The sequence below is a fragment of the Ricinus communis genome, chromosome 9 (genome assembly GCF_019578655.1).
Source record: "Ricinus communis isolate WT05 ecotype wild-type chromosome 9, ASM1957865v1, whole genome shotgun sequence".
Taxonomy (NCBI): domain Eukaryota; kingdom Viridiplantae; phylum Streptophyta; class Magnoliopsida; order Malpighiales; family Euphorbiaceae; genus Ricinus; species Ricinus communis.
The window spans coordinates 20,545,688-20,569,200 of NC_063264.1; the positions used below are offsets into that span (position 1 = coordinate 20,545,688).

The 23,513-nt window shown below is 30.2% G+C and overlaps 2 protein-coding genes and 1 non-coding gene across 4 annotated transcripts; 2 read left to right on the top strand and 1 right to left on the bottom strand.

The window, feature by feature from the left end:
• Window positions 1-1,084: 1,084 nt before the first annotated feature.
• On the top strand, window positions 1,085-1,765 carry LOC125371213 (protein Ycf2-like). The gene has a single exon (XM_048379746.1). It carries the CDS (start codon window positions 1,085-1,087, stop codon window positions 1,763-1,765), a length of 681 nt encoding a protein of 226 aa, XP_048235703.1.
• A 9,146-nt stretch (window positions 1,766-10,911) lies between these two features.
• On the bottom strand, window positions 10,912-11,001 carry TRNAS-UGA. Its single transcript has one exon. It is a non-coding gene; the product is annotated as a tRNA-Ser (tRNA).
• A 4,032-nt stretch (window positions 11,002-15,033) lies between these two features.
• LOC8272107 (protein SAWADEE HOMEODOMAIN HOMOLOG 2) lies at window positions 15,034-22,695 on the top strand. Of its 2 annotated transcripts, none has more exons than XM_015718714.3 (9): window positions 15,034-15,225; window positions 17,635-17,720; window positions 17,817-17,862; window positions 17,952-18,129; window positions 19,382-19,457; window positions 19,598-19,655; window positions 20,253-20,396; window positions 20,518-20,637; window positions 22,054-22,695. In XM_015718714.3, exons 1-9 carry the CDS (start codon window positions 15,172-15,174, stop codon window positions 22,444-22,446), a joined length of 1,155 nt encoding a protein of 384 aa, XP_015574200.1. In that variant the 5' UTR covers window positions 15,034-15,171; the 3' UTR covers window positions 22,447-22,695. The 2 variants fall into 2 exon arrangements, with proteins under 2 accessions (XP_015574200.1, XP_015574201.1); XM_015718715.3 differs by having other exon boundaries at window positions 15,035-15,225; window positions 19,598-19,649.
• The last annotated feature ends 818 nt before the right edge of the window (window positions 22,696-23,513 follow it).

Here is a 23,513-nt window from a genome sequence, read left to right on the forward strand (position 1 = left end):
TACCATACCTATTAAACAATCTAATATGAATGACTCGTGATTCATTCGGGTTCGGGGTCATAATCATTATGTAGGAGAGATGGTCGAGTGGTTCAAGGTGTAGCATTGGAACTGCTATGTAGGCTTTTGTTTACCGAGGGTTCGAATCCCTCTCTTTCTGTACCTTTACCTAATTTATCAATGTTACTGACCGCAATGTATCAAATCCCATAACAATGGATACCTTTATTCCAACAGTTAGACCTTTCCTTGATATAGATTCTCTATTCCTAATTTCTGTGTTACAAAAAATACTGGAAAAATTGGAAAGAAATAAAAATATCCTAATATATCTATGATATATGAATGGGAGAAAACCCCCCAATCAAATCAAACCCTTACTTTCTTTTTATTTCTTTACTTAGACGATAGGGAGTAAAATTATCTAAACCCTTGTTATTTTAGTTAGAGTTAAGTCTAACGAGAATAATATTCTACCACTAGCAATTCGTTTATTTTCAAGTCGATCCATTTATTATCTATTATTTGATTCACCAATCCTTTATATTGAAATGGGTCAAGAGTAAAATGTTTTGGCAATTCCTCCTAGGGGGATGACTTAAGATCATTTTGAATCATAGCTCTAGGTTTTTGTTCATCCCTCGCTGTAATAATATCTTGGGGTTTGCAGCGATAACTTGGTATATCTACTATACGACCATTAACTAAAATATGTCTATTATTAACTAATTGGCGAGCTCGGGGAATAGTTAATGCCATACCTAATTGAAAAAGGATGTTATCCAAACGTATTTCAAGTAATTGTAGTAAAACCTGACCTATTGACCCTTTGGCTTTTGCAGCGATACAAATGTATTTAAGTAATTGTCGTTCTGTAAGACCATAATGAAAACGTAATTTTTGTTTTTCTTCTAAACGAATATGATATTGAGATTTTTTACCAAAACGTGATTGATTTCTAAGATCGCTCACAGCCCTAAGCCTTTTACTAGTGAGTCCCGGGGGCATTTTTACTCTTTCATATACTTGGGGATTTCACTTGAAAAAGAAAATGTTCCCTACTAATGGATTCGGGTCCATAACCATGGGTTCTAATGTACGAGCTCTTGTAGCATTTACTAATGAGGCCTTATCAATTAGTATTACACAGAAGAAATCAATTATAGACACTAATATAATTAGATCTGCTCTTCATAGACAAACTTGGGATTTGCGATCCCAGGTAAGATCGGTTCAAGATCATGGGATCCTTTTTTATCAAATAGGATGGGCTGTTGCACAAAATGTATTTCTAAGTAATTGCCCCATAGATTCTATATCTATCTATATGAAGAAGAAATCTTGTAATGAATGGGATTCTTATTTGTACAAATGGTACTTCGAACTTAGAACGAGCATGAAGAAATTAATGATACTTCTTTATCTTTTGAGTTGTTCTGCTAGATCAGTTGCTCAAGACTTTTGGTCTCCACCCGAACCCGATGAAAAAAATGGGATCACTTATTATGGACTTGTTGAGAATGATTCTGATCTAGTTCATGGCCTATTAGAAGTAGAAAGCGCTCTGGTGGGATCCTCACGGACAGAAAAAGATTGCAGTCAGTTTGATAATAATCGAGTGATATTGCTTCTTCGGCCCAAACCAAGAAGTCCCTTAGATATGATGCAAAATGGATCTTGTTCTATCCTTAATCAGAGATTTCTCTATGAAAAATACGAATCGGAGTTTGAAGAAGGGGAAGGAGAAGAAGTCCTGGACCCGTAACAGATAGAGGAGGATTTATTCAATCACATAGTTTGGACTCCTAAAATATGGCGCTCTTGGAGCTTTCGATTTTTTATTGTCATTATTTTTGCAAAATATTCAAGAGATAAGACCACTCTAATGCTCATTTTCTCCATGCATAAACTGAACCAACTATTAGGATAAGCACGAAAATGAAAGCTTTTATAAATACGGATAATCCCAATACATCGAAACTCATTGCCCATGGATAAAGAAAAACCGTTTCAACATCAAAAATAACAAAAACTAGAGCAAACATATAATAACAGATTCAACCCTTACAAACTAATGGATGTAAACAAATAGCGCGGCCTTCCACTAAAATGGGTTGGAATGCTTATATGCCTAATCTATGCAAAGTCGGGCGCTCTATTCAAAAATAAGTAAATAAATTAAGTAAATAAATAAAGTAAATCTATAAATCTATTTTAATATTTTAATATATTTTAATATAATAATTTTATTTTTAATAACCCTGTTCAATAAGAATTGTTCCTTCTTCTCCTTCTTCTATAACCCGAGCTCGGAGTAGGAAGAGATAAGAGGGCCCCATAGAGAATGTGGTCAGAAATCCATAATAGAGTCCGACCACAATGACTAAATTGATTATTTTCATGCATAAGAATACTAGATTACCTAGTATAAAAGATTTAAAAATCATCACAAACCTCCCTTATATTCATATAATAATATATTTTAATATAATATATATTTTAATTAATATAATCCACATATGTACTAATCCACATATGTCCCTGTATGTCTAGATTACCTATTTTTTAAATTAATATAATAATATTATTAAAAAACAGCTAATGCATTCCACTTACTAGAATCCCTCTTTTTTCCGATCCAGTTCCTCCACCACCGACAGACAAGAGACAACCTGGCGGACTGAAACATCTTAGTAACTAGAGGAAAAGAAAGCTAAAGTGATTCTCGTTTTAGCAGCGAGCGAAATAGGAGCAGCCTAAACTGTGAAAATGGGATTGTGGGAGAGCAATACAAGCATCATGCTGCTAGGCGAAGCAGTGGAGTGCTGCACCCTAGATGGCAAGAGTCCAGTAGCCGAAAGCATCACTAGCTTACGCTCTAACCTGAGTAGCATGGGGCACGTGGAATCCTATGTGAATCAGCAAGGACCACCTTGCAAGGCTAAAGTTACTCATGGGTGATCGATAGCGAAGTAGTACTATAAGGGAAAGGTGAAAAAGAACCCCATCGGAGAGTGAAATAGAACATGAAACCATAAGCTCCCAAGTAGTGGGAGGAGCCCAAGGCTCTGACCGCGTGCCTATTGAAGAATGAGCCGGCGACTCATAGGCAGTGGCTTGGTTAAGGGAACCAATAATTTTATAAAGACAAAACTTATGAATGTTTAGTATTGTGATTGTGACAAATGGGTTGATGGGGAAAATAAAATTTAAATAATAATCCCCATCCCGAAAATGATAAAATATCCTAACAATAGAAAGAAAGGTGAAACTTTGTGTCTTCTCTTTTTTTTTTTTCTTTTTTTGCAAAAAGTACCATTATATATTAATTATTAATATTAAATATTTTTTAATTTAGTACAAATTAGTACAAATTGAATATTTAATAACAAAATAAAATATAAATAATAGAAATAATATGAAAGATTCTTTCAATGGGTCTGCCAGAAAACCAGAAAATAAGGTTAAACCTCACTTCTTTCGCTTTCATTCATTAATTCACTCATTGTTAAAATAAATAGGCATATCTCTCTTTCATACTAAACCAGTAATTTAACAAATGAGAAATCTGGAAAGAGGGATAGGCATCAACAAGTTATCCAATTTGATTTTAAGAATTTGGTTGAGGGGACAAATAGAATCTTTTCATCAACGATTCGATGAAATATCTTGGATCTATGTTGAATTGCTAAATACATGTATCAATCAAGCGAATTTCGGTAGTGAGGTTCGGCCTTGATAAATTCATTACATTGATATTTATCAAATTCAATATCAATAAATCTTTTTTTTACCTATATTTACTAGTTTAGTCTAAACTCACTAAGTAAATCAAACCTTTCGCTTATAAATGAACTACTATGAATCTACTTCCTATACTTAGTATGTATAATATACTTATAAGATATCACTAAGGCCGACTTTCATCCCTGCTTGACGGGTGGGTCTTGCAGTTAAGCTCCCTTCTGCTTTTGCACTCAAGGGTTAATCTACGTCCGGCCCGAGGAAACCTTTGCACGCCTCCGTTACCTTTTAAGAGGCCTACGCCCCATAGATACTGCCTACTTGAGACTGTCCCTTGGCCCGTAGGTCCTGGACATAAAAAAAAAAAAACCTGCGATAATATTCCTATTTGATAATATTTCTATTTGAAGAGGGAATAGAAATATTTTTGATATTTGTCCTAAAAAAAGTAAGAAACTCTAGAATTTAAATAAATTCTAAAATAGAAATTATAAGTTTTTTAAAATTAACATTATACATTATAATAAGTTATACCATATTAATACTCTATTAAAACTCTATTAAATGAATATTATAATGATTTTTAGTATATAAATTTTCACTACATAAAATATAAAATAGAGTAATAGTAATAGAGTATATTTTGATTATATTTTTTAACTGAATAGCTTAATAGAGTTTATATGACTGCTATGGATGGTCCGATACTGAATAAACGAGTATTCCCCCTAGAGGGAAAACGATTCTCTTTAAAAAGTAGTTTAGTGTCATCCGCTAGAGCTTGAAGAATTCCTAAAGGACCAGCATATTCAGGTCCAATACATTGTTGTATCCCTGCAGATATTTCTCTTTCTAAAGATACAATTACCAGTATGCTTGTCGTGATTCCTAATACAAGGATCAAAATAGGGACAAACACTTTGGAATCCTACAGATCCACTCTTTCTCCTATTCAAAAATCAGCCCCTTGTCTCTGTGTTTTCACATCGAGGATTCTTTGTAGATGAAGAGATGTCAAAGGGGCTTCTTACTTTTTAAACGGATCCTCCTACATCTATATATAAATGTTGGTTTATCAAGAATATGCAAGAAAAGCACTTTGAATTGTTGATTTATCGCCAAAGATGGCTTAGAACTAATAATTTATTATCTAATAGATTTTTCCGTTCGAATACTCTATCCGAGAGTTATCAGTATTTATCAAATCTGTTCTTATCTAACGGAACGCTATTAGATCAAATGACAAAAGCATTGTTGAAAAGAATATGGCTTTTCCTGGATGAAATGAAAATTGGATTCATGTAATAGGAGAAAGGTTTCCCATTCCTTAGCCTGAAAGATATATCCATGAAATAGGGATTAAGTGGAACAGAATTGACTGGGTGGTAGAGTCGTGAAAATACCTGTTTCTTCCATATTTTGGACATGGAACAATATATTACTGCTAAAATATGGAAGAATTGAAATCTTTGATCAAAACACTATGTATGGATGGCATGAACTGCCTAAACAAGAATTCTTGAACAGCGAGCAACCAGAACTATTACTCACTACATCAAAAAAATTCCATTAATGAAAGATGTAAATCCATTGAAAAATCAAAAATACGTATGTCGGATGAAATAGTGGTTGTTGTTATCTGCTCCAATAACGAATCATTGGTTTAACTGAATAACTCTCTTCGTCTCGAGTCGATGGATCTTCTCAATTGGAGGATCCCCTATATAGATAATACACATTCCAGTTGACCAGGACTAATTCTAATTGTTATGTTCTGAAGCAAAGATATCCACGGGGCGGTTCGTCCTATTCAGATATTCACGACCAAGAAGTACTGGATTTTCTTTCGGATAGACCCGGAAATGAGAAGGAAGGTCGGAATGCCAACATATGTCTATTATTGAATTCAGTCAACCCGAGAGTACCTATTTTATTTTGGGAATATCTAGTGCCAAAGTCATTGAATGGGCAAGTCGCCAATCCCTAAAATAGATTATGTAATGTACTTTACTTGTTGGGTTATGGGCGGGCATTTTTCCAGAGGTTTTTATTGTATCAACTACCCTTGGAAAGAATCTATGAAATATTTTACATGGAATCTTTGAAGAATGAATTCCAGGAAGGTAGAATAAAAATTAGTATGATAAAATATGATGATAATATAATCAAGTATAAAGTAGTCAAACTGAACAAAAACATTCAATAAAAAAAAATTTCTTCTTACCCAACTCATTTCTTTTCTTATGACACGAATTCTTTGAAATTTTTTGCAATCCTCTTCTACTTCATTTTTATTTATTTATTTATTTTATTATTATTATTTTTCCCTCTCTTTTCTTTTTTTATCTCTTTTTTTATTCCCTTCTATCATTCCTTAAGTCCCATAGGTTTGATCCTGTAGAATCTGACCCATTTTCTCATTGTCTCCTTCTTCAAACTCCGATTCGTATTTTTCATAGAGAAATCTCTGATCAATGGGTACGGAAAAAGGAAAGAGAGGGATGGGGTTTCTCTCGCTTTTGGCATAGCCGGAGGCCCGCACAATGGGCTATTAGCTCAGTGGTAGAGCGCGCCCCTGATAATTGCATCGTTGCAAGTTACAAATTCTGTCTCGGTAGGATATATATATATATATATATTTTGTTTCTATTACTATGAAATTCATAAATGAAATAGTTAATAAATGAAATAGTTAATGGTGGGGTTACCCTTTTTTTCTTTTTAGAGATTGGAATATTTACGGAATCCCCATAAATAGGATGATCAAACCTTATTTCATGGCATTTACCTCTTTCTTATTCTTAAGCAAGTCCCCGAGAGTGCTTAATTGATCCATGATTTATGTTTCAACCAACATTTATCGAATTTAAAAATTAATATATATTAATATATAATAAATTATAGTATAATAAATTAATATATAATATATATAGTATAATAAATAATGTAATTTAATATAAATAATTATTAATTATAAATAATTAATATTAAAATTAATTTTTCTAAAATATAAAATAATAACATTATTTTTTAATACTATTATTAAATATTAGAAAATACTATTATTAGATATTAGAAAAATTAGATTATTCTAAACATGGAATATTATTATTCTAAATTAGAATTCAATTAGAATTTCTAATTTAGAATTATAATTAATTGAATATAATTATATTCAATATTATATAAATTTATATTATATAAATGGAATGGCATATACATCACACATCCTGGATCAAGTAAAGACTCTAGGTTTCCAGCAAGCCACTGTTACGTCTATTTTATTAGGAATTGATGATCTTTTAACAATACCTTCTAAGGGATGGCTAGTTCAAGATGCTGAACAATAAAGTTTGATTTTGGAATGAAAGATAATTTTAGAAATTATCTATTTTTTGGATTAAAAATGAAATGTAAAAAATATAAATGTAAATGATAGATTAATTTTTTTATATTCATTTTAGAATTATTTAATTTTAGAATGAAATATTTTTTTAGAATATTAAAAAAAAAGAATCAAAGAGTTTGTCATTTTTGTTTATCAATAGATAGAATGTAAAGATAAGTCAAGTAAGGATTTATTATTTTATCTAGAAATGTCCAAATTTTTATGCCTAATACCCTATAAGTGGTTCTAACTATATATGAACAATAATCAATTTTAGTGCAAATGATTTGTAGAGGAACCCTACCCTCTCTAATCCACTTGACGGGTGCAATTTCTTTTCCGTCAAGATGCCCCATAATTTGTACTTGAATTCCTTTTGTATCCGCCTATTCAGTTAATTCAATAGTTTTTTTCATTGCTTTGCAAAATGAAACTCTATTCTTTATTTGTCCGGCTATAAATTCTGCAAAAATATTTAGGTTCCCATAAGGTTTTGAAATTCTTGTAATAGCAATATTGAGTTTTCGGTTCACACAATTTAGTTCCTTTTGTACATTTATCGGTAATTCCTCGATTCGTTTAGGTTTACTTTCTATTAATAATTTTGTGAATCCCATATATATTATTACTTGAATCATCAATTCTTTTTTGAATCTTTATACATGTAATTCCTTCAACACCAGAAGACATTTTTGTATTTTTTTTTATATAATTCTTGATACAGTTTCTTATTTTTTGATCTTCTTGTAGACCCTCAGAGTAATTTTTTGGTTGAGCAAACCAAAGAGAATAATGACTTTGGGTTGTACCAAGTCGGAAACCAAATAGATTTATTTTTTGTCCCATAATCTCCCACTACTTACTATACATATCTTGAAATGTCGCATCTGTAGAATTACTTTTCTTTTTATCCATCCCCAGTTTTCTAAGCATATGTTATATTCTTCATATAAAGATATATTTTTTAATACAATAGTTATATGATAAGTCGATCTTTTTATCGGATAACCTCGCCCCTGAGCCTGAGGTTTTAATTTTTTCATAGTAGCACCTTCGTTGACTTCAACTTTACTAATGATTGAATTGGCTTCGTTGAAACCCATATTGTGGCGAGCGTTTGCTGCTGTAGAATAAATTAATTTTAAAATGGGATAACATACTCGATAAGGTATGAGCTCGAGTATCATAAGTGTTTCTTCATAAGAACGTCCGCGAATCTGATCAATTATTCTTCGTGCTTTTTGAGTGGACATATATATATGTTGGCCTAAAGTATATACTTCCGTATATGGATCTCTCTTTTTCTTTTTTTTTATTTATCATAAGATTTATTAACCTCTTTTTTTTAATGTCATAAATAAAGTAATAATTTTAATGAACGAGAAAAGTCAGAAAAAAGTTTAAAATGTAAAATGAAACTAATAAATATACATATCTTTAATTCTAAATTACTATTACTCTAGATCTAAATTACAAGATATTATTCACTATTCAAATATCTATATTTTCCTTTTAAATTTAAATGAAACTTTTAAAATGAAAGAAAATCTTCAATTAAATTGAAATTTTTTTATTTATATTTACTATTAATTTTATTTAATATTAATTTAAATCTTTTGTATTTAATAATATTAATATTTTTATCTAATAATATTAATATTCATTTTTTATTTAATATTTAAATATTTATTTTAATTTAAAATGAAATATTTATTTTATTAATTTTAAATATTAATTATTAATTATTTAGGAATTAAGATTAACGAATTAACGACGAGATATATTATCATTTTTTGCATGTCCCTAAAAATTTAGAGTATGTGCAAATTCTCCCAATTTATGGCCCACCATACGATATGTTATATAAATAGGTAAATGCTACTTTCCATTATGGTAGCAATAGTATGGCCGATCATTGTGGGTATAATGGTATATTATAGTATTAATTGAATATTATATTATTATAGTATTGAATATTATATTATTTAAATATTATAGTATTAATATAATAATTTAATTGAATAATATAATATTCAATTTTTAATATTACTATCCACATATGTATTAATCCACATACTTTAACTGTTTTTAATATTATATATTAAAATATAAAATCAAATATTAATATTATTGTATTAAAAATAATTATTATATTAAAATATATTATTATATGAATTTGATAGGGACATATATTATAGTATATTCAATTTTAATATTAAATGAAATAAAATAATTTCATATAAAAATAAAAGAATAAAAAAAATATAAAAAATAATTTTAAAAGTAATAAAAGTAATAAAATAAAGAAAAGAGGGAAAAAGGCTTTTATTTTAAGCCTTACCTGTTGTGTAATATAACATAGTAAGTATCCTTTTTCAATCGGGAGAAATGGCTGAGTGGATTAAAGCGTCGGATTGCTAATTCGTCGTACGAGTTATCCGTACCGAGGGTTCGAATCCCTCTCTTTCCGTTTCCAATGATGACTTGGAATTTTTTTCTTTTCTTTTAAATTTAGCAAACTTTTTTATTTTATTTAATATTTAAAAATGTAGAATAGTAAAATATTAAGAACATTGAAAAATCAAGAAAAATCCTTATATTTTATTTTTTTATTCTTCACGTCCGGGATTACGTCCTGGATCATTAGATAAAAATCCAAAGATGAATAAAGAAACAAAGAATATCACTACTATGTAAACAAAGAGTTTGAGAGTAAGCATTATAAAATCTCTAAGATCTTTTTTTGGTTTAGAAAAAAAAATAGATTCTCTATTTCTATACCATATATTCTATTTTAACATCAAGACATAGAGCGGTTTATAGAAATAGAAAATAATTTTTCTAAATTCCAAATTCATTTGTAATAAAAGTCGAGTCTTTAATTGTCAAAAATTTTGTTTCATACCGAAAATTAGATATTTTTTCCCGTTTGTATACTGGGTGGAATTTGGCATATCTTAACCAAATCCTTTGCATGGGCTCGCTGTGCACTTGTATGGTCTGGAGAGGCTTACTTGTCTTATAGTTAGGGTGCTTTATCCATTTTGGCTTTTATTGCTTGTTACTTTGTCTGGTTCAATAATACCGCTTACCCTAGTGAGTTTTACGGGCCTACTAGACCAGAAGCTTTTCAAGCTCAAGTTTTTACTTTTCTAGTTTGAGATCAACGTCTTGGGGCTAACGTGGGATCTGCTCAAGGACCTACCGGTTAGGTAAATATTTAATGCGTTCGCCTACTGGAGAAGTTATTGTTGGAGGAGAAACTATGCGTTTTTAGCATATGCGTGCTCCTTGGTTAGAACCTCTAAGAGGTCCAAATGGTTTGGACTTGAGTAGATTGAAAAAAGACATACAACCTTTGCAAGAATGCTGTTCCCCAGAATATATGACCCATACGCCTTTAGGTTCATTAAATTCTATAGGTGGCGTAGCTACCGAATCAATGCAGTCAATTATGTCTCTCCTAGAAGTTGGTTAGCTTTCCTATTCGTAGGTCATTTATGGCACGCGGGAAGGGCTCGTGCAGCTGCAGCAGGATTGGAAAAAGGAATTGATCGTGATTTTGAACTCGTTCTTTCCATAACTCCTCTTAACTAACTAAGACAAGAGATCCAATAGTTAAATCGATCTTAAAAAGTGTTCCTTTTTCCTTTCTTTTCAATTCATTTAGATCTAATCTATTTTTTTCTGGCTTGGTTATCTCATCTAGCCGAGCCATTTACATTTATGATACTGGGCTGGTCAAAACCAATAAAGACATAAATCTATTCATCGAGAAAAGGAGAAAGAGGGATTCGAACCCTCGATAATTCTTTGCGAACTATACCGGTTTTCAAGACCGAAGCTATCAACCACTCAGCCATCTCTCTGAAAGATAATTTCTATTTTGTTATTTTATTTTTATTCTGCCAAATAGAATAGAACACGGCCATCGGAGTTGATACCATCACTGTACTACAGAAAGATACTTGGAGAAAGATATTTGGTGTGAGTCGATAAGTCTATTTATCTATCTGTAATACAGAGATAAATGTAGGATCTAGCATATGACCACTTGTGAAGTAAAAAATGACTCTTGACCTCATAAAATGGGAAATGGTGGTTATAAGTCATATAGAATCAATGGATTTATGGCACAATCCCCCCATATGATGCATTTTTTTATAATTTTTTTTTTACTGATAAAGGATCAAATGGTATAGTTCTTTTGTTGGTAGCTTGGAGGATTGGAAACATGACTATTGCTTTCCAATTGGTTATTTTTGCATTAATTGTTACTTCATCAATCTTATTGATTAGTGTACCCGTTCTTTTTCTTCTCCTGATGGTTGGTTGAGTAATAAAAATATTGTATTTTCCAGTACCTCATTATGGATTGGATTAGTTTTTCTGGTAGGTATCCTTAATTCTCTTATCTTTTGAACTTAGTTGTTTTAGATACAAAAATGAAATGAAAACGATTCCCCCCTCCCTCTTGAATCCTTTTGGGTTGCGAAACACATTAAAATTCAATATAAGCCTAAGTTTCGAAAATGCAAAATACAAATAAAGAAAATAAAAAATTAAAGGGAGGGTCAAATCAAACTTTTTTTGGTAATTTGTAAATGTAATTAAATGTAAAATTTAGTCTTTAGTCTAATGGGATAAAAAAATTATTATAATTATAAATGAATCTATTAGAAATAAAATAGAAATAAAAAATAATAAAATTTATATTAATTTATATTTATATATATTTATATGTAATTATGTAATATATATATATATATATATATTTATATTATAAATTATAATATTTATGTGGATTAGATATGTATGTGGATTAGTACATATGTGGATAATAATATTAAAAATTAAATATTATATTATTCAATTAAATTATTAAATTAATACTATAATATACTATAATATTTGAATAATATAATATTTAATTTTTAAATTTTAAATTTTAAATTTATATAATATTATAAATATAATAATAATATTAATACTAAAATAGTAATCTCATTATTGCCTATTCTAGCAAAACCGCTCATCGCGGATTCTGATATTATCGACCGATTTTTGCATATATACATAAATTTTTCTCATTATTATAGCGGATTCTTAAAAAAACCAAATTTGTATCAAATAAAATATATACTTTGACTTTCTTGTGTTAAAACTTTGGCTCAGTTCTTTTTTTTTTTTTTCTAAAATAAGATATTAGGCTAAAATCAATACATGCATTAGCTTTTAATGCAAAGTAAAACAACTATCTTAAAATAGTCATTTCAGTTCCTTTTTTTAAAATCAGAAATTAGGCTTAGATTCATCACCATACAATTATTTAAAAAAAAAAAGAAAAATTAATATCAAATGGATAATCATAAGAGTTGAAGCATCTTTGATGAAACTTGCAGAGAGGATTTTCTTCAGCGCCTGAGCTCATTCGTTGTCCCTTTCCTTTTGTTCTCTTTATGTTTCTATTTTCTTTATTCTTTAATGCTATGTTTGATAATTCAAAGAGAAGCTTCGTGAAGACGGCTTTGTATTGGATGTTTCACTTTCTTTCTCATTTTCTTTCAGAGTTCTAATACATACATTCTTTTGTTCTTTTTTTTCTCTCTATTTTTGGATTTTATTTGTTTATTAACTTTGTATATGCATCTCAAATCATATTTCTTAACAAGTGAAAGAATACATCCATCTATATATAAAAATAATTTCTTAACTTATGTTTTCTCTTTCTTATTTGACATGTTATATGATTTTTGACAATATTCTCTAAATTGTTTGAGTTTCACTTTCTATACCACTAAATTGTTGATTCAAGAATTTGATAATAATCGTTGATTTTCCTTCTCCATAAATCACTAACATTACTCTCTGTCTTTTTCTTATCAAATCTTGACTCTTTCACTATATTTTTTAGTTTTCTTTATTTCTTTATTGCTTTATTTATACTTTGTTGATATGGATTTAGTTGTTGACACTATTAAGTTTTCTTTTTCTTTTCATTCCATTCTTCTTCTTAGTCCAATATACTAAGAATTGTGAAATTTTTTTGTGAAAATATCATTTATTGGGACATTTTTTCCATGAACTTTATAAGAATATATTTATTTTTACTTCATATTATATTTTAAAAGAAATAATAAAGGCGGATTTATTGAACTACACCAATATAAGCTCAGGGTGGATAATAGCTTTGAAGGGCTACGACCTCATTAGTTGTTGAAACATGATCATGAAAAACTCTAGCTTACCTATTACTTGTAATTGTTCGTGTCAATGCCCAACTAATTTTAGATAAATGTATAAAAATTTCTTTCTACTATTTTACATATAGTACATATGCTTAATTGTTAGCGGAGTATAACTTATACTTTTATTTATACATACATATATATATATATATATATATATATTGTAAACATTGTTTTTTCTTTCCTATATAGCATATTATATGACTCCTAAACTATTTTTCATAATTTTTAAATAATTAATCTATTTTAATATCTTCTTACAATTTTATAAAATATTATATTATAACTTTAACATTTTAATTATGATATTTAATTATTTCACATTTCTTTACCTTTTTAAATTCTTTTTCATAATTTGCATATTAGATGATTTTTTTAAATATTGTATTACAACATAAAATAACTTAATTATAAAATATAATTATCTTATAATTCTTTTTTCAAATTCTTCTCATAATTTTAATTTTTGATTAAATTTTTTTATTTTCATAATAAAATAATTATCTTATTAACTAAAAAATTATTTTTTTTTCTTTTTAATCATCATTTTTATACTCATAAAAGTAATTGAACTTAATAGCCTATTTGGTGCCATTTGAAGGCGCAATTTTTTTATATTCCTTCTCATTTTAAAATTTTTTGTTATATTTTTTTAAAACATTTCTATTTTTATGAGGATCAATTGACACTTAATATCCTATTTAGTGTCATTTGAAAGTACAACCTTTTATATTCATTTTCATTTCCAAACTCTTTATTATAATTTTTTTTTTCTGATTTCTTCTATTTCTATAGAAATTAATTATCTTATTAATTAAATAATTATTTTTTATTATTAATGTCATATATTTATTCTCATTCATTTTCTGTCTCTTATTTCATTTTTCTCACACCTTTTTTTATCTTTATTTTAAATTTAAAAAAATCATTAACAACTATCAAAAGTGATTACATCCAAAAATGATGATGATGTTTTAATATTATTTTAAAATTAATATTTTTACTTATAATAATATGATTTCATTATTGTTAAAGTAATCCGCCTTACAGCGTCCATTAATCTAGTTATTAAATAAGACATGCAAAGATAAAATGTCTAATTTATATTAAATTATTAACAAATTAAATATGTATAATAAAATCTTATAAATGCCCTAATTGGCAAAACTGATATACTATATAGGTATAGGAAAGATTTACATGCCCCAATATTTATTGCCATAACTTGAAATTGAAATTTAGACATTTGATTTAGTATCATAGTTTACATAAAATAATAAAAAAGGTAACATGACTTTTTTTGAAAGAAAAATGACATAATATAATTTAAGTAAAAGTATGTGCCTTTTAGACTAGCGATTTGTGTAAATTATTTGAAAAGAAAATAATTTATTTTACATAAAATTCTTCTTTCAAATAATAATTATAATAACTTATTATAATTTATTTTAAATAAAAAAACAAAATAACCTTAAAAATATTTGAACAATAAAAGAAATTTTCTTTTTTGGCTATACGAGCAATAAAAAAGTCGGTGAGGCAAAGGATAAAATAAAGAATATTAGAACCCGAACCCGAACCGTAACTACTTCTGCCTGACCCGATATCCAGTTAGATTTCAAATAGTGTGGCTTTCCTTTCTCTCTTTAGTTACCTTGTTAGTTTATATATTTTACGAGAACTTGAAAAAAAAGTTCAGAAATAAATAACGATCTGATTCTTAAAAGTGACCCAGTTCTCTACAATTCGAATTGCAGTTGATAGTTACATAATAGTAACAATAATAATATCATGGGTCGACCTCCCAGTAATGGCGGCCCTGCCTTTCGATTCATGTCCAATGAGGTATTTTGTTCTTCATTTTTTTTTAAATTTACGTATATGGATACATAGACATGCTTGGAAACATATTTGTTTACATATATTCATGCTAACGTTTGAATTAACAGATTTTGTTTCTGGGCTTCTTTTAATTATTCTTTTAACTGTGATATTGGTGCCCATTTGAACAAGTAATGTTAGTTGCCTTTATTTTCGATACTTGTTCTTAATTTTAGTTGCTATTTTTGTTGTTTCTTTTCCAGTGTATTTTGTTGCTTTAAGGTTGATGATTTTTATCATATATCAATGTCAATTCTGTATATTTGGTCTTAATGATTTTCTTTTCTTTTATGTAGTTAGATTTCTGGGTTTAAGGATATTTAATTAAGGGTGTGCCAAGAAATTGTGTGTGTGTGTGTGTTTTTTTTTTTTTTCTGTAATGCTTATAAAGAAATCTCAAGAAAGAAGACATAATATTTTGTGAATATGCATCTTTTTAGTAGAAAATACATTTGGGAATTTCTTTTCATGATCTCAGAGTGAATTTGTTGTTGTAATTCATATTTCTAATGCTGATTTGAGAAACAAATTCTTGATGAAAGCAACGGGAAGAACATTGAGCATGCAGACTCGCCTTCTTTTCCGCTTTGTTAACATATAGTATCAAAATCTACTTCAAGGGGATTGGGTTACTTGCATTAATATGCTTGCCTCTGCTTCTTGTATCATAAAGTCTTGGTTTTGATATCACAATTAAATTTCTCCTTGTTCACTAAGTTTTGACCTCTTACTAATAGTTTATATATTTAAAGAAGATGAAAATTTAACAATGCGGAACCCCATTTATTGTTGTGAATGATGTATCTATATGTTAGTGAGTAGTATGCTCATCAAAGGTCACCCAATAATTGCTTTTCTAAAAAATATGAAGGTCACTATCAATGAGAATCCCTTTATTTTCGTTTTAGAAAATAACTTGTCTATGGAAAAAAAAGTTTACAAAAAGTTGTGTCCCAAATTTGAATTAATTATACTTATTTGGCTATGACTTGAACCAACAAGAGCTATTTTCAGCATTTGGAGCATATTGGAAACAATAAAATTTTCTTTTCAATGAAAATGATCATGAGAATACTTAGATATGTAAGCTCTTTATATAAGGAGTGAAAAATAACTATTGGAAAGGTACATTCTAGTTATCGCCAGCATCGTTCAGCAACCAATAACAGCTAGCAGTAGATAGTGAGGTGCACTTTTATGTGGTTCCTTTATAGGTTTCTGATTTCTATAATTTATGGAGTCTTGAAAGTGGGTTAGTTTTCCTTTGACAAAATAACATTTTTTGCTAACAAATTCTCTAGTATGATGAAAATCTAAAAAGAATAACAATTCAAATGGTAAATTGTGGTTGTCATTAGCAACTTTAGCAACCAGTGAAGGCTAGTAGTAGTTAGTGGACCAGGGGTGCATTTCTGTGTGGTTCTTTTATAGGTTTCCGATTACGATAAATTTATATAGTTCTAAAAATGAGTTAGTGTTCCTTTGACAACAATAACATTTTATGCTGACCAATTTTATAGTGTGATAAAAATTTGCAATCTTGTGTTTGGATTGATAAATTTTTCTTTGAAATTTTGAATTTGACCTATATGTTAGAAGTTGTATTTATTCAACATTGCTTGATTACTGGGCTGTTATAGTGTATGTAAGTGGATTGGGCACCCTCTTCCTTTAAGCTAGCTTTTGGGAATGAGTTCTATCCAAGCCCATGTATTATGGTATCAAAGCCGGTCTTTTGACTGCAATGATGTGTTTGGATCTGAGCCGTTTGCATGTCACGCTAATCGTGGGGGAGGGTGTTAGAAGTTGTATTTATCCCACATCGCTTGGTTATTGGGCTATAAGTAGATTTGGCACCCTCTTCCTTTGAGCTAGCTTTTGGGAATGAGTTCTACCCAAGCCCTTTTATCAACATACTTAATTTTGAGGATTAAGATTTCACATAACATATTGTTAGGTATCATTTCAAATCTTCACTAATTGACCTTAAGCGCATTGTATTTATTAAAAGTTTCTCGTTAACATAAATCTATGTGAGAATTAAGATAAATCTATGTGGTTCCCTAACAAAGTATTTCTTTTTTATAAATCCAAATCTTTTTTCAATTCTTTACATCTAAACATAGCAAAAATATCTTTTAGACAAGAAACTTCCTATAAACAAATGAAGCTTGAAAATGCAAGAATTATGTTTATGAATCCTTATTTAATCCTTTTCCATTTTTGTCTTTGAAGGTATTTATTTTGTACTTGTTTTAAATGCTCCACTAGTTTTAAGTTCTCTCTGGAAATGTGTGGTGCATATGATATTCTAACCATAATTTATAGTTTAAAACTTCAAATGATGTTCTCTGCAATATTTCCTTTTTTCAGGTTGCTGAGATGGAAAGTATTTTGCATGACCACCAGTATGTGATGCCAGCTAAGGAAGTTTTGGTAGCTCTAGCTGAGAAGTTCAGGTATGCATTTTCTTTCCTTCAAGAACTACAAATGTTACGCCTTTTTTGTTATAAGCATGAAGATTGAAATCACGAGGCCCTTGTATGTGGTTGCAGTGAATCTCCGGATAGAAAAGGGAAGTTTGTTGTACAAATGAAACAAGTGAGATTTGTATACCCTCCTCTTGCCTCTCTCTCACCCATCCAATAGACAGTCAAGAGTTTATTTTTTCTATTAAATTGTGATTATAGGTTTGGAATTGGTTCCAAAATAGACGATATGCAGTAAGAACAAAGACAAGCAAGACCCCGGTGAAATTAAATGTTACTCCTATGTCTCGAGAGGAGTCAATTCCAGTGAGAAGTGTGCCTCAACCTGTTGCTGCTCCTATTCCTGCTCCTGTACCTGCAGCCATGGCTACTCCACCAGGTAGAATGTGTTCTGATGTTTTTAGGACTGTTTTTCCATTTCCTTGAGATGTAGGCCTATTTATGTGGTAATATTTGTCTATTTATTTTGATGTTGTCAAGAATTGAACCAAGCTAGATCAAATTTTCCGGAATGCTGCTTTCTCATATATTCATGAATGACTTTTTGAAATGTCTAACACCTTTGGGTAGGGCAATGGCTATTTGGCCATATTTACTTTTACCAAAGCAGTTGCAGGACTGCATAACTCCTAATTTTTTTGTATATCTATCTGGTAGATTCTTACTTAATGTACTGGAGTTTTCAGGTGTGATTCATTACACCGATTAGCGCACACATATTTTGCCTCTCAGTCTGTGTGAGCAGACATTGTCCTCTATGCGCGTGTGCTGTTTCCTGGACTTTTCCATCAGTTTGCTCCAAGCTGCACTGATATCATGCTTAAAGAATGATCTTGCTTTAGCCTCTTCTTATCCGTTCATGTTAGACATCCAAGCCATTAATAACATTTGGATTTCATTTCGTTTTTTCTTTTTCTTTCTTTTTTAATATCTGTCTTCATTCTTTTGCATGCTGTGATCTTCCATAAATTAGACAGTAATGTGGCATGTCTCATACAATCTGAAATTAGGTGTGCAAACCTATATTATGAAACATCATTCTGCTATGAATTAATTGATGCAAAGTTAAGGCATGTTTGTCAGGGTCAGAGTCTTAATTGTAAGAACTAATATGAGAAGAAAATAAATAAATTATGAGATTTTACACAAACAAAGGAACACCGGAACTGTATCTTTGTCTTAGTTCTTAAAAGCTTTATCACGCCTTCTCAACCTTGTTTTCGGTTTTCTTACCGTTAACATTTATCCATGCTTCATTTGGTTCTAGTATAATACATGCGAAGAGAGTAAAGATATGAAAAATGCTCTATTTATCCATGCTTCATTTGGTTATCGTATAGTATATGTGGAGAGTAAAGATGCGAAAAATGCTTTCTTGAGGATTCATCAATTTTTTGCATCCTTTTCTTCCATCATTGAGGATTTAATGGCTTTCAAATATTTTCTTGACATGGTGATTTGCATGCCACCTAAGGCCCAGTTAATCATTGAGAAGCCTTATTAAACAGCATTCCAACAAAGACCGAAGAGTCACTTCACTTCAGTGCCTCCAGATGCGGGACTCATTATTTTAAATTTGTGCTTCCTTTATTGTTATTCCTATATTTATTCTATCCTCATTTCTTGAATAGTCCCTAGTACTGGAAGGGCCACTACAGAAACCTCTTACATGGAATTTGAAGCCAAATCTGCAAGGGATGGGGCATGGTGAGTATTTCTCACCATTCAAGCTGGGAATTTCATGAGATTTTAATTACTCATCGTGACCCAGTTGATACTTGTGATGATCTTTTATTTGGTAGATAAACTACTAGAATCTGTTCAATTGTTTTCTTTTTGTTTGTCAGGTATGATGTTGGGACCTTCCTATCCCATAGACATTTGGACACAGGAGATCCGGTAATAGTTGAGTTCATTTTTTCTGCAACCAATTAGTACAATAATTAGCAATAACTTATTTCAGATGTGCTTTGGTACTTGTACTCTACAGTGCAATTTTGTTCATTATCTGTCTTTGCATCTTTGCATATTTGAATAGATTTGTCGAGTTCTGTTATGTTACTGCCCTTTATTTCTCTGAATGAAAATTTGTTAAGCTCACATATTTATACATCCTTCCAATCTTTGTAATCAAGATCAGATCTCGTTACTTTAGGAGGTTTGGATTCATCATAGTGCACCAAATATATCCCTATTTTACACTTGGTATGTGCAAAGGAATGAACTCGAATAAACTTCAAAATGGAAGAACTAATTGATGATCTTTTTTCCTGGATGTTTAACTCAACCGTGTTGGTCTCTCCAGGGAGATTCAACAAAAGCTGCTGACAGTGTGAAATTTTGTTTCCCCTGTTAAATTTTCTTAGCTACTGGCCCCGTGGAAATACATGAATTATATTTCTGCCATATTTTTGGTAGTCTTGGGATACTTTTACTTTCCCCCCTGGTTTTCTGCCAATCTTCCCTTCTTATGTTGTGTTCTGGTGTTGCTGGTTATGTCAGGAAGTATTGGTTCGGTTTGCTGGTTTTGGACCAGATGAAGATGAGTGGATAAATATTCGCAAGCATGTCAGGCAGCGGTCCCTTCCATGTGAAGCATCAGAATGTGTTGCAGTTCTTCCTGGAGACCTCATACTCTGTTTTCAGGTGGGGCTTTCTACTTATTAGTGGCAACAAAGGAGTGATTAATTAAAACATTGTTAGAAGAAGAAGGCATTTTTATTTGAGTTTTATCTTGAGGATTCTTTGTATGCTATTGAAAGTTCAGGAAGGTAAAGATCAGGCTCTTTACTTTGATGCACATGTCCTTGATGCACAAAGACGAAGGCATGATGTAAGAGGTTGTCGTTGTAGGTTCTTGGTGCGTTACGATCATGACCACTCCGAGGTAAATTCTTAACACAATCTTTTTTCTTTTTTAAATATAAGAGTCTTTAAGCAATTCTTTTTTAGTATGACTAATGCGATAATCAGTTTCAATATTTAGAACTGTAAATGGTATAGTCCCCAAAGAATGATAGTTGTACTTCTTCTCCTTCTTCAGTTTTCTTAGAATCAAGTCAAACGATATTGGTTTTACATAGCATTCTAGGTATTTTCCCCTGCTCAATATAATTATTACATAACTCAAGTACTGGCATAGGTACATGTCATCTTGCTATCAGGCTGAAGGTGCAGGAGATTCTCTATTTCTTTTGAAGTATGGCTATTTTTCTTTTTGGAGAGCATATTACATGAATTCTGACTTGATTGGGCCTTCAATAGTTTGATGGGTAAAGCTTTGCTTCCTGCTAAAAGCAGAAGATTTTTATGCACTAGAACAGGCACCAGAACCTTTCTAATTTATAAACTCGAAATGAATTTATCAACTATATAATTTATTTAAGGACAGTCAGATTGGTGATCTCTATTATTATATAACTTTGGAAAAAGTACAAAAAAAATGCCTTGTGGTTTGGCGATCTTGTACTTAAAGGACTAGTGTTTTTTTTGTGACAAAGAAGTACTATGTGTTATTATTTTCTTACATTTTTACTACCTTATAAATTAATATCTTTAGATTTCTATGATTTAGTATTAGTATAATACGCATTTTCAATAACAAAATTACTTATTAAGTGATTTAGCATACAACTAATTATTTTGAATTTATGGTAATTAGAATTAATATATATATATATATATATATATATATATATATATATATATATATATATATATATATATATATATATATATATATTTTAATCTTATTATGAATAAAATGAAATAATTTTTAAAATGAAATTGTAATATTTTTAGGAGTATCGCGATTGCTGATTTGATAGTAAATCACCTAGAAAATGATTTTATTATTGAAAGTTAATATTTAATTATAAAAATAATAATGATATTTGGTAATAGGGTATTAAAATGAGAGAAAAGTAAAACATAAGGTACTTACTTTGTCATAAAAAAAAAACCACTGTGCTCTAAGTACTAGAATGCCTAACCTAGGTATATTTTTGTACTTTCCACTAGGGATTCATGCTTTATTACAATTTTATTTATGTTAGTGTATTTGATTTCTCATGTGTGTTTAATATTGTTTTTAAATTAAAATGCATTTCTTTCGGCGCAAAACTATTTCTTCAATATTTTACCTACTGCATTTCGCATTTGAGAAATTCTGAGGGCTAGCAATTTCCAAATGATGAGGCATTCTTAAATCAATGATGTCTATTTGTTTCTCAAGTACTCATTGCAGCAACTGTTTCTTAACCTGGATGATGCTTATTTGGTTCTTAATCCGTTTGATCCTCAGGAAATTGTGCCACTAAGAAAGGTTTGCCGTAGGCCTGAAACTGACTATAGGTTGCAGCAACTTCATGCTGCAAATGACTCAGCAACTGCCGACCAGCAGAAAACTAGTACTGATCCTTCTACAGCCAGCGTGCAGAGGATCAATGTTTCTGCTGCTGAAACAATGCAGAAGCAACAAACTGTAGATGCTACCACAGCAGCCCCGATATCAAATGCTAATGCTTCTCTAGTTGCTAAATCTACTATAACGGAAACAAAAGCTGCTGCAACTAGCAATGCTGGAAATCCTAGTGCTCTTCTTGCTAGCAGCGCTGTGAATGTTGAATCAAATGTGGCTGCTCCAAGTGGTGTTTCGGGTGCGTCTGTAGAGAATTTGCCGGGAGGTAAATCATAGGTTTGCATGAGACCTGTGTCATTCCATTCTTTTGAGGATTATGTCTCCTTTCTTAGGGATGGGGTAGTCCATAAATTAGAATGATCAAAATATCTCTGGTTCCAGGGATGAAATGCAAAATTACTGGGGGAGTTGCCCCAATTTATCAACCCTCTCAGGCTAACATCAAGAGTTGTAGTGTGAGCTGCAGTTACATTTGTGTAACTTTTATATCTTAATTACCAATGTTAGCTCATTTTGTTCAAGTAATTATCTTGCTGGTTTCCAAGAAAATGGCAATTGGGGCTATGGCTTTTCACTTGTAAGCTTTTGAGTGCAAGGGAAAGCCTGGAATCTGACAACTGACAATTTGTTTACAGACTGTCAGCAGAATCTCATTTCATAATGCTTCCTCCTTGGCTTGTGGTAGAATTAGACTGCAGATAATCTCCAACGAACTGTACCAGACAATGAATTCAACTCCAAACTGATATCCAATTTGTAAGAATTAGGTCAGAGCATCGTGATCAAGCACTAGCTTGAAATCCTTATAATATCTCTCAGATTTTCTTTCCTACAGGAGACAAATTATGAATCTGATGCTTAATATAACAAAGGGATGAGCACTGAAGTTTTCTATTAGAACTAGCATACTATCTATAGCGGTTCAAAATTCATTAATTTTGAAACAAATAAATATGATATGATACTAATATAAACACATATTAGATTAAAAGAAATACATAAATAATTTATAAATTAATATAATTCCAAATAAAATTTGTATTCAATATAAAAATAATACTAATAACATTAACATAAATCTATTTTTACAATTGGATTAGGTAGGATAAGAATATTCTTGGTACTAAGAGATTTAAATCTATCGGTTTAAGATAAATTTATCATTCAGGGTTTCAAAAGAATGTAAAAATGTATACATTTTAAAATACTTACTATTTTTAAGTTTTTATTTTTGAACATTTTAATTTCTCACAATGTGAGAAATTTCTAAATATATTGTTTTTAATGAATAAGGATTGTTGTACAAACCTTTTTATCTTAAAATTATTCCTATCATCTATAAA